General features: G+C 39.3%; 1 protein-coding gene across 1 annotated transcript in view; it reads left to right on the top strand.

The window, feature by feature from the left end:
* Nucleotides 1-15,127, top strand: part of SORCS3 (sortilin related VPS10 domain containing receptor 3) — a gene marked incomplete at both ends in the record, with an annotated part of 267,292 nt that overhangs the window by 129,599 nt on the left and 122,566 nt on the right. Inside the window, one exon of the mRNA XM_079535589.1 lies at nt 8,638-8,796. Coding sequence (XP_079391715.1) covers nt 8,638-8,796 — 159 coding nt within the window. The remainder of the gene's footprint in view (nt 1-8,637; nt 8,797-15,127) is intronic.

Genomic DNA, 15,127 nt, shown 5'->3' on the forward strand with positions numbered 1-15,127 from the left:
TCTACTTCTTATCCAGGTCCATATGTGGAAACAGTGGCCAAACTGGATCTATACAAACTTGGCTTTAAGTGGTGATGCTTATAATCATTTGGCTGTTCAGGGAGAGGCACTGTGCTTGAACATGCTGTGATATGGAAATGCCTCTGGCAAAACAGCTGAATGGGAGCTCTCTGTGAATAGCATGTAGCACTAAGATAGCAACGTAAAGGTGGGGTTATTGTGTCAGAGGTCTTTGCACTGATGAGCTGTGGGGAGCCCAAGGATGTGCAGCTATAACAAGAGAATAATGAGGTGAACTTACTTTAGTAAACTCTGCCTTGCTGTGACAATGAAAAGGTTTTACAACCAAGCACATAGCTGTTGCCAATCAGTCACTCTTTACCAGGTCAAACACATGATTTTTGGATGGCTTCCAATCCCTACTGGCACCTGAAATTTAACAAGCAAATGCTTGCTGTGCCTTGTAATTAAAAGTGAAAAGTACATGTGTCCAGTGCCAAAATACAAGAGAAAGCAGAGAGACATGTTGTTCTGGCCTGCTTAGCAGTAAAACAAACTTTAGATGTTCTGCTTTATTGGGTTTAGTATGATGGTTTATCCTGCTCCTGTACATGCAAAATGCGTCCAGCCTAGGACTGGTATTATGGGTGGATTAGGACAGCAGTCTTAGTGCCTGAGTTCTGTTCCCAGCTCTGACTTGGCCTAAGCCTTGGAGTCATGATGTATTTTCATTTTCACACCTGCCAAGGAGGATGGTAGAGTGGTTTTCCTTCAGGGGTTCTTGCTCTGTATCCAATTTAGCCTTGATTTGCTCCTGATCCTCAGGGCATCCTTGTAAGGTGCATCTGTGCTCTTGCACAGCTGCTGGAGATGGTAATTAAATGAAGTTTTCTTTCCATAGGGATTGGGGTGTATGAGTTAAGCATTCTGTTCAAGTGCTTTGTTTTGATTTGGCAATTTAAGGCAGGTATGGCTGCAATGCCAAGAGATTGTTTAGTTTTTGTACAAACCTGAACTAGTTGTAGTTGTAATCTGGATGTAATTACATATAAAAACAACAGAGGTCAGAAATATTAACCAGGGTTTTTCACTGTAAACAAACTTTGTAGGCTGTTGTGTCTCTGTTTTGGGAAGGTAAGGTGATGCTGGTCCTCATTTTGTGTCATGTTTTTACTGTTTATCCTCGAAGTTAATCACATGTGCTCTGGGATGAAATAACTCCTGTGGATCTTCAGACAGGAGGATGATAGATAATTATTCTTTTACCACAAAAGTGCTCAATCTCAGACTTTCCCCAAAGTAGTTTTGGCATTTCTCTTTTTTAGTATTTGTGAGAAGGAAATGGAAGAACTGCTGAAATGTTTAGATGTACAGTCATCCTTGATTGAGTCAAACTGTATGTAGCATAAGCTAAGACTGTACATTCCTGTTTCATATGTAGTGTATGAAATACTACTATTACATTCAGACACTGTATGGGAACTGCTGAATCACAGCCTGAACCTCTGATTGATCACCTGAGGTAGCAATGAGTCAGCCCTGGGAGCACAGGTGAAGGCAATTCACCTGTGCTGCTGGAAGGGGTGAAGTGAGGCTCCACCTCTCCTTGACCCATTTAAGAGCTGAGTACCAGTGGGGAAGGATCTTTTCTGGAGATCTCTCCTATGGAGTTTTATAATGAGCATAGGATGAGGGTAAGCACTCTATCTGTTCTCTTTTTGAGAACTCTTGTTTATTTCATAATTATAACATCTGTATATTCATTGATTATTCAGACACATATGTTATTTAGTCCTCATGAACTAGATTTAAATTCCCTTGAATTACTGTTCCAAGATCTGTCAAATCAAAGCTTAAGTTAGGTTGATTATAGTTATAATTCATAGTTTCGTTTCTGATGATAACAGGATTCTTTTTCAAGTTGACAGTGAATCTGATCCTGGTGTACTTTTTGAACAGCAGTTTTATGTTCACGTTGTTCCTGATTGACCAAATGCTATTGGTACCTAGGCAGAACAATGTAGGAAACTTATATTGAAACTTGCTAACTCTTATTTCTGCAGATGGTTTGTCTAAATGTAGATACAGCAAAGATAGAACAGAAGAGTTATATGTTACATTTCAGAAAGGGTTATTCATAAATATGAATCCAAGTTGTGCCCTCTTCGTGTTGCAGTATTGCAAGAAGGCCCTACTCTTTTAAGTTAAAAAAAAAAGATATATATATTCATTGATTATTATTCTCTATGTCATTGTGCTCATCTTTCATGTTCCTTCTGCAACAGGGAAAATATCCTACAAAGAAGGCATGGGACTTGCATGTAGCCAGACTGAAGAATTTGCTCTCATTTTTCGCTCAGTGTTGTAAAGATGGGGAACTCTATGATAGGGTCCCCCTAACTTAAACGACAGAGATTCGTGCCTTCTTCTCAAACCAACTTACTGGAGTCCACAACTGATGGACTGTGTATGAGATCTTTCTCAGGTGTTAGATGCACACAAACAGCTACTGACATCTGGAAAGTTCAGTGGTGAGCGGTGGAATTCTGGCTGAGTAGATACTGGTTTGTGATTACATAGAAATCCTGATGGAAAAGAAATTCTGGAGAGAGACTAGCATCAAGTGCCTTTTGGTCTTAAGAGGGCTATTTGGTCATCTGGTCATGGTTCATGTGATGCAGATCCAGCATAAAAGTCTCAGGAAACTCTATTTCATTGCTCATTTTCTATGGATGTCTGACTCATTTTTCATTATCCAATAATAAATACAGTAGTGAAAGTCACCTTTAACACTTAAAGATTGCTTGAATTTTATGGGATTGTATTGAAGTGAATGCCAAGGTATAAAAGCCTTATGGTTGAGGTACTTTTATAACACATGCTTCATAAACCCTTATAAAGTGAGTGCAGTGCACTTCATCCTTTAAGATTACAGTGTTATGGTTCTGAGAGATGGTAATCTGGTGCTATATTCATTAATTAAATCTGTTATTAATGTTAAATTTCAGGTAATAAGAAGTGAAGCTACAAGAAGTTGAAAGGGGTTAGGTCCAGGCAATTTATCTCTCATGAAAGCTCGGTGCATCTTTACTGCTTGACTGATGCCCACAGGTTGCCCTGAAAATTGAGGAAGTTTTTGAGCCATGTGAAGCAAGTAGGAGCTTGAAGTCCAAATCTAGCATGTAACACAAGGGATTGCGAAGGGATTGCCCCTCTAATGTTTGTCTTGTTTGGTGTCCTGGAGTACCATGGTCCCTCTTATCACATCTGTTGATGACTGAGAAATGGGTTGGGTGTAATAGAGCTGGCAACCTCTTCATCTGTGCACATGCTGTACCGCAAGCAGTACTGGCATATTGCACTAATATGGGAACTGTACTAGGGAAGCTTTCTTCTTTGCTCTGTTTGCATGTTGACTAAACAAGGCTTCTCTTGGGAGCAGATTTTTATCACTGTCATCTCCCACTTTTCCTGATATGCTGGTTTTAATTTTTGAAAGTAGGGGTTGGCTTTCTTTTCTTTTGTTAGTTACAGGAGTTGATTTACCTACAGAGCAGTGAGCAGGAATCTTGCGTTCTGAACAACTTCTACAAAACTTTGTGTAAGATGGTGTATGCTTTCTAATACATTCCACAGTAATGCGAGTTTTTTTTATGATTTTTTTTTTAAACGCTTATTTATGTGTGTCACGTTTTCTGGTAAGAAGCAGGTATTGGTGTGTGTTTTTGTGTTAGAGGCATATAGCCTAATTTAATTAAACTGAAGTTTTTCAATTGAATGGTAACACGGCGGGGAAAGAAAGATGAGATTTTGTTTGCAGTGAGTTTCATTTGTTCTCCATGGTATAGGCATAAAAGGGCATCAGGTATGCTTTGTAGCTATGTTCTAAAGATAGTTAAGTTGTGTATATATATATCTCTGTGGACATTTAGCATGCTGCACAAGTAAATTGAAGTAATAATATAGGAGGGAGGGAAAAAGGATAAGAGAGGAATGGGCTACAAAAATTTTCCAGCGAGGCTTTTCATATGGTCAGACTTTAATGTCACTGAAGCATTTTAGACCAGTTTTCTCATTTAAAAATTTCCAAATTGTTCACACTGCATATGTGTGGTGAACTGATGTTCTGCAGGAATAAAACTATTTCTTTACACCTATAAATATAATTTCAAATGTATTCATTTTTTGATTTCAAAAAGTGTAATGGACATTGTAAGTCCAAAAATACAACAATTCTCCTTTTGCACTGACATTTCAGCATAAGCTATTGAAGCTTTGCAGCTTTTTAAACACAAAGCTAATATGGTTTAAATCAAAATAGGAGAGCAAAGATTAAAAAAAAGCTTCAAAACAATAAAGTTGTGTTTTCCTGTTGTTGCTGTAGATAAAGCCATATCTACAGAAAATCCTCTGCCTGGCTTTGAAAAGATTCAGTGTACTTAGGAACCGAGGGTCTAAGCGTTTCTTCAAAACGATAAAAAGCTAAAACATTCAGTATAGAAATCACTGTGAAGTTGTGAAATCTGAACAGGAAACCTGGAGTTCCTGCCACAAACAACACTGCAAAAACAGAACTACTTTCTGAGTCACAGAATTGGGCAAGGCAGTGCTCCAAGGCAAGTGGCTAATGCAGTGCTATGGACCTGGGATTCTTTTGTAGCTATGGAGACTTGAGTGGTTTGTAGGTGGACTTTTTTGTTGGTCTGTTGTATTTATTTCTCTTCATAATAGCACTTTCAGTAGGGAAATGAGAATTTGACTAGGAGCTATGAAAAGAACCACAAAAGCGCGCTGGAAGTGCAGAGGAAAATCAGGAGGCAGTACATAATGTTTTAATGATATCTACTTATTTCTGGGAACAAAAGTCATTTATTTTGAATCTGTCCTCTTTGTTCACTTACTGGAAGGCTTCCTGCTAACGTAACGCAATGACACTATTGCTGCAGATATTTGCCTATAACGTAACGTGATGAAGGGTTGGGGGTGATGTGCTGAGCAGGACTTTAGAGTGAGGGCAGAGCAATGAAAGGTGCTGGGAGAAGAACTGAGTGCCAAACTATAGGGAAGTGTTAAGCATAGTTATGGTAGACAAATTTACATACGAGCTCAGGCTACTTGTAACTCCAAGCCAGTAGTCTGGGCTCATTGCAGCGTTGTACCCATCAGAAATGTACTAGTTCATTAATAGTGTGGTTCAGTATTCCAGGTCACAGCTGTTTTGTGCCTGGTGAGGTTGGAGCAGAGGATGAAGAGTGTGACACCATCTGTGTGAAATCAGGCCTGAGGAAGATGTTTGTGTTAACCCAATGATGCAGCTGGAATTTTAATCAGAGTAGTGGGAACCTCTAGTTACAAATCTTGCCTTAGTTCTTATTGTATCAGCTGCATTAATGGGCATTCCCATGTAGTGGATTTGTGATGTGGCCTCACTTCATGTCCACTTTGGAATTCATTCACATCTCCTTTGAGTCTTACATGCTCCCTGGTGAACATCAGTGGCTCTTAGCTAATTCTGTAATTTCAGAACCAAATATAGCATGGCAAGTATTAAGTATGACCCTCTCCCTACCTTGTTCTTTCTGCTTGCAGCCCACGTTCATTTCCTGGGATAAATCCCCTTCATGGATTCAGAGCAGGATGTTTCTCCTGATCATGTGCTGAAAATCTTAGTGCAGTTTTTGTTGTTCAGGCAAGGTAGTTTACCTGAAGAATATAACTTTTTTGCATTTTCTCTGCCGGTGCCTGTTGTTCTGGAGTTCATTCAGGATAGCTCTTCATGTTCTCTGAGCTCCTGCTTTAAACAGAAACATATCACATGCCAGGCAGCTCTCTCCCGTGGCTTTCATTTCCTATGGTGCTACCTGAAGTTCAGGCTGATTTTTTGGTCTGATTTGTTTTGTCTGGTGCTTGGCATTGCTCACTGAATTTTGGAGGCCAAGCTACAAGCTGCAGAGGAAGTCCTATGTAGTATAAACCTTCTGATCTCAAATATGTTTTCAAAGACTTCCCCTTCACCTGTCCTGCCTCCCCACCACCTCTCTGTTAAAACTGGAGAAGACAGCAACTGAAGATAGTGGTGATTTATATATTAGAATACATTTTATATGTGTTTGTATGTATATATTCTATAATATGGCAGTTGAAATGTAATTTCCTTTTTAATAAAGGCTGCAATTTAGTACTATAGAAAATATTAGGTCTTAGAAACCTATAAATTACATTTGACAACTCTCTGGTACTCCTTTGCTCTTCCTTATGGCAATTATAAATGGCAACACAGGGTGCTGGCAGAAATGCTCATTCTGACCAGAGTTTGTTTATTGGCTCTTAATGAAAAGCAATTAATCTAAATCTCACATGGGGCAGATCCTTCTCCTTGTTTCCATAATGAGAAGTGACAGTTTTGGGCCTTTGACAAATATCTGCTGTTTCCCCTTCCAAAAGTTTTCCCATCCCCTCCCAGTAGCTTCCAGCAGAGAAGAGATAAACAATAGTAACGTAAAGCCAAATCTTGTTTGCCACAACTCTCTTGAACAAAACTGTGAACCTGTCCTTGCTTCGCAACAGTGGCCTTTTATTTCTCACTTTGAACCTCCTGCTTTGTGTTTAATCAGCTTTTTCCTGGAAGAATGAGTGCTAACAGAGTTGTTGTGTGTGTTGCCATTCCATTTTCCATTTGAAAACATTGGAGGAGTATTTTTGCTGTGTTGATATCAAGCACTGACTGAGGGATGGTTTGTGACTAATGTGATGGCACTTGCAACAAGATCTGTTAATCTATTTTAGCTTTCCCTTTAATTTTCCAGTAAGTTTGACTGTTAATTTTCCTAGCTGAGAGGTTTTATTGCGTGATCTTGCAACCACTATTATGCTTCCAGGGTTAACAAAATCAAACAGTTTATTCCATCTGGTGGAAAAATTGCTTTTTTCACTTCATCTGACCAATTTCTTGAAGTTCCCAACTGTGTGTTGAGGATCACGTGTGAAAGGGCAGAGTGGATGTTTTGCATCTTTACTACATCAGGTCTGTGCAATTGTTAAGAATTCTGTCCTCGGATAAGGAGCATAGGACAGCTAATAGTGACCTTTTAATCTTCGTTATTAGCTTTGTAACTTTGTGATATCAGGTGAAAAAAATCTTTATTCCCAAACTATCCTCTCTTTAAATGCAGCAACTCCCTGGAATAACCTCTTGTGCTGGCAGTCTTAGGGCCTTCCATTCTGCAGAAGCAATTTTCAGTTCTCTGGGAGCAGGTGGGGATTGCTTTGTGAGGCTCCTAGTTGCTAATGTGAGAGGTGCCGAAGGATCTGTGAATTCAAGCTGGATTCATACAGGTGGCTTCATCTTAGGACAACTTCCAGCTCTAGATTGAAAGGCACTTTTCTTAATGGAAAGGATCAGAAACAATTTGCATTATATTCATTTCCTTGGTGACTTCATAGAGTTAATGAGCTATTTGAAGTTAAACCCTGATTTATTTATTTATTTATTTATTTATTTTGCTTGATCAGGGTCTAACAGACCAAGGATTTTGATATTCCTTTTAACTAACTTCTGTAATAATTGCTGTCAAAATTCATGCATCTAAAGTTCATAGTCTTGAAGTTGGATGAGAAGAGTTTATTTGGACATGAAAATGTAACAAAACTGCCTAGGATTGCATTTAGCTGATCATTTCACAGCTATCTAGAAATGGCTGCTCCTGAATCTGTTTTCCTGCTGAAAATCAGTTTCTATATTTGTTTCAGCTAGCGTATCAATAACCTGCTGTGTTTAGCATGGCTCTAATTTATTTCCCACTGTTTGCCTTTATTTTATGGTGTTGGCATTTGCTTTAATGGGATTTTATTTTCTCCAGATGTTAATAAGATGGTGTTAATGTATCCACAACATTTTTCTTGATAACATTTACATAGAGCATGGCATCTGATAATGTGGAATCAACTCATTTTAAAATATCGCTAATAATTTTCTAATTAAAATCAAAAGTGCAAAGGTGTGTTTTCCTTGTACAAATTGAGGTCATACACTTTCCTGTACTTGGAGAAAATTATGTGCTTTATGAGTGAAAATATGATTTCTCTTAATATATGGATTGGAAGTGTGATGTATAAGGTCATGTAGCAATGCTTGCACCCACACCTGTGGACTAATTTCAGGTGCCAGCAGATGATCCACATAGTCATTCTATTTCCAATGAAGTGATACTCTTGTCTGTAGCTCTGTGAACTGCCTAGTAACGAGACTGAAACCTCAGGACTTCCATGTTTACTTTTGGGGAGAAATTTCCTCATTTCTGGAGGGAAGCAATAAACTAAAAAAGGGTCCAGGAAGAGCCAGATGTGGCTCTCTGAAGTTGCTCTGCCTAAGTAATATCATAATGGCATTTTCATTCTTAGACTTTCTGATTTTTTTGGACCAAAAAAAATGAAATTGCAATCTCACCAGTGGTTGAATCACTGAACAGGATAGAAACCAAACATTTAGAAAACACAAGTTATTTGGGAAATCCTGTAGGCCCTTTACACTGTGGAACAACATTCTGAATATGAGTAATACGAATTAGAGCTGTCAAATGACGTTCAGCTTTACTTTTCCATTCACACATTCGTTATTCCTTCCATTTTCCTCTTTAGATCATGCTTCTCAGTGATCCAGACATTGAGAGCAGCATTCTCATCAGCTCTGATGAAGGAGCTACATACCAGAAGTACCGTCTGAACTTCTATATCCAAAGTCTGCTCTTTCACCCCAAGCAGGAGGAGTGGATCCTGGCCTACAGTCTGGATCAAAAGGTGAGCAATTGATTTCATGTTTCAGCGATACTTGAGCCAGGTGCTTGAAATAGTGTCTAGAACCAAATGTTTCCAGAGAATGTGTATGATGTCCTTTGGTGCTCTCACCTTGCAGGTTTAGATATATTCAAAACTCACCCAAGTGACAAAACCAGCTTGCTAAAAGGAATTGTATGGCAATCACGATGGGTATGGAAACTTCAGTAGTGGTAATAGTCAGATTCTTCTCTTCTTTCATATGTTTGGCATGAGATATGGAGCTGTTCTAAAAACTGTTTGTTTGTAGCTCTTAGTGATAGCTGCGCTGTCTGTGAGCATCGAGCACTGAGTCAGCTCACAACAGCTGGCTGCTGTGTACAAAGCTTTCTGCTTGCATACTGAAGTTCATTAATCTGGAAATCAGTGAGCAGCAACAGATGAAGGATTCTGCTGTGCCTCTTATTAAGTCACTTTACAGTGCTTTTGTTAGGGAGACAAATGTTATGTCTGCTACTTTGACCTTAGTCTGCTCTGATATGGTACTTATGTATTTTGAAAGATGCTGAGCAATGTGAGTGCAGTGTGACATGTAAGTGTGGCTCCACTTCTGGAACAGTAGTCCCTAATTCAGTGCAAAGCTACAGCATAGGCCAGATTATCAAACTACAAATTTCAGAAGGCTTAAGGCCTGTCAAGTTTTTCTTTTTTCAGTTTCTATCATCTTTAGACTGTGGAAAGAAGTAAAAATGTGCTGAGGAGACCATTTAAGTTTTTTTGCATTAATCTGTCAAGTATGTGTGCATGTTTTGGGTGGGACCTTCACTTCTTACAGCTATCTGTCAGGCTTTTATATTAGACAATCTCACATCCTTGGTATAGGGCAAAACTCCTGAATCTTTGTGTTTCCTGTTTGACAGTACTTCCTTTGAAAGGCTACTATAAATCTTTACCAAAGATTGAGGATACAATCACATAATGTACTGGTGCTGTACTTCCCAATGTAACCTTTTCCTCCCCTTGTAAACAGAATGCTGTGGCAGGCACCAGGTGGTTTGCTGCTGGGCTACTGATGATGCTTGAGTGACATTTGCAAGCACAGAGCTATTGCAAATAGACTCCTTTCATACTATCAAATGCTTACAGTAAGAAGGAGTTAGTCAAATGTCAAATAGTTTTCTGCATTCAGATGTTCAGTGTAAGCAGGATTTTGAAGGAAGCTAGAACGACCAGTCTATTTGTCTGATGTCATGGAATGATTTGATGCCATTTTTAAACTGGATGTCAAGATTTTAAATGGTACTGGTGTTTGTATAAAGACAGTGCTGAAAGAAATAGACAGCTGGTGAGGCACGCGTGGATGTGAGAAGCCAGATATAATGTGCTGGATATGTGTTTGCAAAGAGATCCAGCTGTAGTGAATGTGAAGCATCTGCTCTTTGGTTTTAACGCTGTACTTCTATTTCCAGTGCTCTGTGGTTTTGTTGTTTTGTTGTTTTTTTTTTTTCCCCCCTCCATATTAGCCAGTGAAAAAATAAATCAAAATACGAAGCATGTGTGTTCAAATGCATATGCTTTCCTGTAAGGTGTTAATTACTGCACTAATGGCTCGAGAGAATTTTTGCTCCTGCTCCTTCAAAGTAATTCATATCTGGAGAGTGTAGTTCACCTCAGCTGTTCTCATGTGCTTAGAAGAGAGAGAAGAAAAATGAAGTGCAAATTAGAACATCCTGGGGGTTGCTTGTGTTTTATCCTGCGAACTGAACAAATTTGTCCACAGTGTAAAAGCACAAAGATGGTGTAGGCTGTCAAAGTGAAATGAAGCTACATGAAGTTCACACTTTGTCTTTACATTTGTCTTTGTATTCGTTTATGTTCACACAGAGTTGTAGGGGTTGGAAGGGATCTCTGGAAATCATCCAGTCTTACCTCTTGTTAAAGCAGGTTCTTTACACAGGAAAGAGGTCAGATGGATTTTGAATATCTCCAGGGAAGGAGATTCTAAGACCTCTTTGAGCACTTTGTTCCAGTGCTCTATCACCCTCAAAGTAAAAAAGTTCTTCCTGTTGCTTGTATGGAACTCTCTATGATGCGGCTTGTGCCCATTGCCTCTTATCTTCTCATTAGGCACCACTGAAAAGAGCCTGGTTCCGCCCACTTGGCTCCTGCCCGTTAGGTATTTATAAGCATTGGTAAGATCCCCCTTCAGTCTTCTCCAGATGGAACAGTCCTACATATCTCAACATTTTGTCATAAGGGATGCTCCAAGCCCCTTGTCATCTTTGTGACCCTCTGCTCAACTACCTCTGGAATTGCCAGTCTTTCTTGAACTGAAGAGTGCAGACCTGGACACAGTACTCAAGGTATGGCCTCTCCAGGGCAGAGTAGAGGGTGAGAATAACATCCCTTGACCTGCTGGGCACACATGATGCTAATCCAGTCGTGATACTTTTCCTCAGTATTCAGGAAGATGCATCAAGTGAGGCAGCATGAAGTTGCCAAACTGAATTGTTGCCTGGTTGGCACAGACTAGATTGTGCTTGATTTCTTATTTTGTGAACCCAGCTGGTGTGAATACAACTGCTCTTAAGCATACCTCTTACTTCCAGGGGCAGCCCTTTGCTGAGAAAACCATAGGTACCTTCATTTAAATACATGCAGAGAATTTAAAAAAAAAAAAAAAAAAAAAAAAAAAAGAGTTTATAATTAGCCTAGAACCTGCAGCTAATGCTCATCCACAGAGTGTGATCAGGAAGATGCCAGTGAAAGTCACTGGACTGCTTTAAGATCAGTGTTGTAGGCACTCCTACAAAATCCTCCCTCCTCTAAGCTTTAGAAGTGTGCTTGACCTTTAAAATGTATTTATAATGATTGCTTTTGAGGCAGAGTTAAAACACACCAAATCTGAAAACTCACCAAATACAATTTGACTCCCAACATTAGGAATCGCTAAGGGAGGAACTAATCCATCCTCTCTCGAATGTGTAAACAAGTTTGCAAATTTCATTTCACTTCTCAGCCTAGAGATAACTTTCAAATTAATATTAGCTTTATTTTCTTTCAATCTGAAGTAGTATGTTGTAAGGAAGCTTTGGTAAACTTAGAAATTCAAAAGAATGAATCTGAAAATACATTTCCCTGAGTAACTTGTTCTCTATAACATAATGAAAAATCTACAGCTGGTGCCCTACAATCTGTTGGATCACTGTTTAGATTAGATTTTAAAATTATTTTGTCTGTTAAAATAGGAAACAATGCTTTTGTGTGAAGTAAAATTGCTCAATATTTTGGACTTTCCCACTAGAATATTTTCCTGATGTTTTCTCACTGATAGCTCTATCAAAACTTTTGAAATCAGTTCTTTGTCCTAAGCAGACCTCCCTAGTTTTAGCTAACCTTTGCATATTTGACAACTAGAGAAATAGTCTAATATTGTTGATAAAACCCAACCAACCAAATAAAACCCAACACGTTTTGAATTCATTTCTCTAACAGATGTACTGTCCCTTCCAAATTGATGTTTTCTGCCAGTTTTGAAAGTGTATTCACTAGTCTAAAATACTAATGAATATGTGGAATAATACAGAACTTTGTGACCCTTTTGAAGGGTTGTTACACATTTACCCTATGTTGTGTGGAATCTAGTTACTCCTCTACCTTACTTTTTAAGAATTTGGCCAGGCCATGTTGTTCTTCTCGTATCATCTCTTGATGAAAAGCAATTTACTTTTCTAATACTAGGATTTCAAATAATGTGCAGTTTGTTTCACCTATTGAAGGTATCAATTAATTCTAACCTCATACATTTCCTTTCTGGGGAATGAATCTGGAGGTGGTAACAGGCAGAGGAGTTTCCAGTTTCAGGAAATTGAACTCACAGTGGCTCTGACATTTCTTTCAGAGTGGCTTGCACAGCCCTCATGCATAAATATGTGTTAAAGGAATTTTTAAAGAGAGAGAAATAGTACTGGGGATTTAGAGAGAAATTTAAAATGTTTCAAATCATTATTGTTAAGATACAACTGCAAAGAGATACAGTTCTCTCTGTCTTGTTCAGGCCAAAATGCTTAATTGTGATTGTGAGCCTATTGGGAATAGGTGGGAGACTGCCTAGTTCAATGCCACACCACATGAAATTCCCTGTTTGAGAGAATTAGATAAACAAGGAGTTAGGCAAGCAACTTATTGACTTATTGCTCCATAGTGTTTAATCTTCAGGAGGAAGTGAATGAAAGAAAGTGGGTGTCTTTATATCACTTTGAATGAGATGATAAATAACACGGGTAAGATAACGCTTTGCGGTATCAACAAATTGCACCTGGCAGACAGTATCAGTCTGGCTGGGGAGATGTCAAATACTGAAGACATCTGGCAAGTTATGATCTAAAAAATTAGATGTGGTGCATGTTAGAGCCCTGACTATCTGGATTAGATGGTGCTGAATCTATCGAAAAGGATCACAGATAATGCTGGCATTATGTGGGAGAGTTTTAATTGCCCAGACATACAAACATAGGGCCACCTAAGGCAGTGCCTCCCTGCTGCTAGGTGAAATTCTCCCCTGGAGTTTGAGCCCAGGCTCCAGATAAAATGTGGGACAGCTAAGGGGGTTTTATTTGTCTCTTTGTTTTTGCCAGAAATTTAATGCAACTTGCTGAGAGGAAGTTTAGGCACCTTGTTCCAGGTTTTCTGCTTTGTGGAGTTATATAAAGAAATATATTTTTATATGTATACCCATATTGAGAATGAGACAGTTTCTCATCTCCTCTTTCCCTGTCATAGTAAATTACTGAGCTGGGACGTGAAGAAAGCCCTCAGTCCCTTTAAGGGGCCCTTAGTCCTTGTCCCTCAGAAGCCTGCACTGCAGGGTTTGGGGCTTAGCTTCTGCTCCATCTGCTCAGCTCAGCTTCACTAGCACAGAGGTTTGGGAGCTGTATTCTTCTTTATTTCCAGAGGATGCCCCGACTCTTCATCTTAGGAGACCTCAGGGTTGTGTTCAGGGGAGAATATTGCACTTGAAGCTGAAATGTGTTTCTAGGCTAACAGTTGCACACTGAGATTGAGCTGTCTGTGCTGCTGCATGTCCAAAATCAGATGTGACTCCAGATCAAACCCTTCACATTTTCTTTCCTCGGGAACTGAGGTGTGGAGATGATGAAGAAATCTGGGCTGGTGGCTGTACCACATGTCAGTGTAATATAAATCAGCAGGCACCCACAACTGTCACCTGGTCCTCAGCAGCAATCCCAGCACTGAAATGTAGATGTAATTGTGGTTGTCAGAGGTGAGAGCTACCTCTCCTTTTATCAGCAATGGCTTGAAACTGATCCTCTTGGGTATAACTCAGCTTTTCTTAGCAAGATATGAACGTTATATTTAACAAGGAAAATAAGCTCTCTCTGCTCTTGCATGAACTCCCCCGTTAGAATCACGATTTCACTGTATGATGTGAGAGAACACACTGGGGCTAATTTCTCATCATGGCTCATTGACAACTGAAGAGCATGATGGCTGTGGTTCCAGTCCTGCGGATACAATGCTCAGCTTTCCAATTTATACTGTACCAATCACACTGGTATTTGAGCACTCTGCAGAGTGAAACTGGAGGCACACCTACCGCATTCTTCTCTTCACCCAAAGGGGAAAGGAATTGAGGAAGCTGCCATAATAACAATTACTCCTACAGGCCTATCTTACCGAGGAATGAGATAATGTATGTGACTCTTCTGTCAAGTAACACTTAGTGTTACATAGTTAATACAAGTCGCGTTACAGTAACTGCTCTTAGAAATTCCTACTGTGCTGACTGATCCATTGTATTACACATTCACAGTAAAGCAATCCCTGCCCCAGAGAACTTGCAATTAAACATAAAGCTGACAGACAAAGCGTTGTCCCCAGAGTATCTATAGTGTATTCAGGCACAGGTCATTAAAGTGTTTCATTGCCTAACTACTACTGAGGGTTGTAACAAAGTCAGAGATTGAATCCAGATTGAGTCCTGTTCCCATGACTTAACCACAAATACGCCTTTTATCTCTTTGCCTTTTAATGCTCTTCTGACAACATCAGGTTCTACAAACGCATCGTGTGTCCTTCGCTGGACAAGACACCTGCCAGCAGCTCTTCCAGGCAGGCAGAACTCCATCAAACAGATAAACTGAAATGTTAGTCAGGTTTTCTTTTTTTCTTTTTATTCTTTCTTCTTCTTTCTTTTTCTCTTTTTCTTTTATTTTCTTTTTTTTTTCTTTCTTTTTTCTTTCTTCTTTTAAGGCACTAAACCCTTGAGATTGGGAATATTTAAAGGCAATTTGCAGAAGTCTCTTCAATATGGTGATGAACTGAAGAATTGAAA

This window comes from Tetrao urogallus (genome assembly GCF_951394365.1).
Source record: "Tetrao urogallus genome assembly, chromosome: 5".
Lineage (NCBI taxonomy): Eukaryota > Metazoa > Chordata > Aves > Galliformes > Phasianidae > Tetrao > Tetrao urogallus.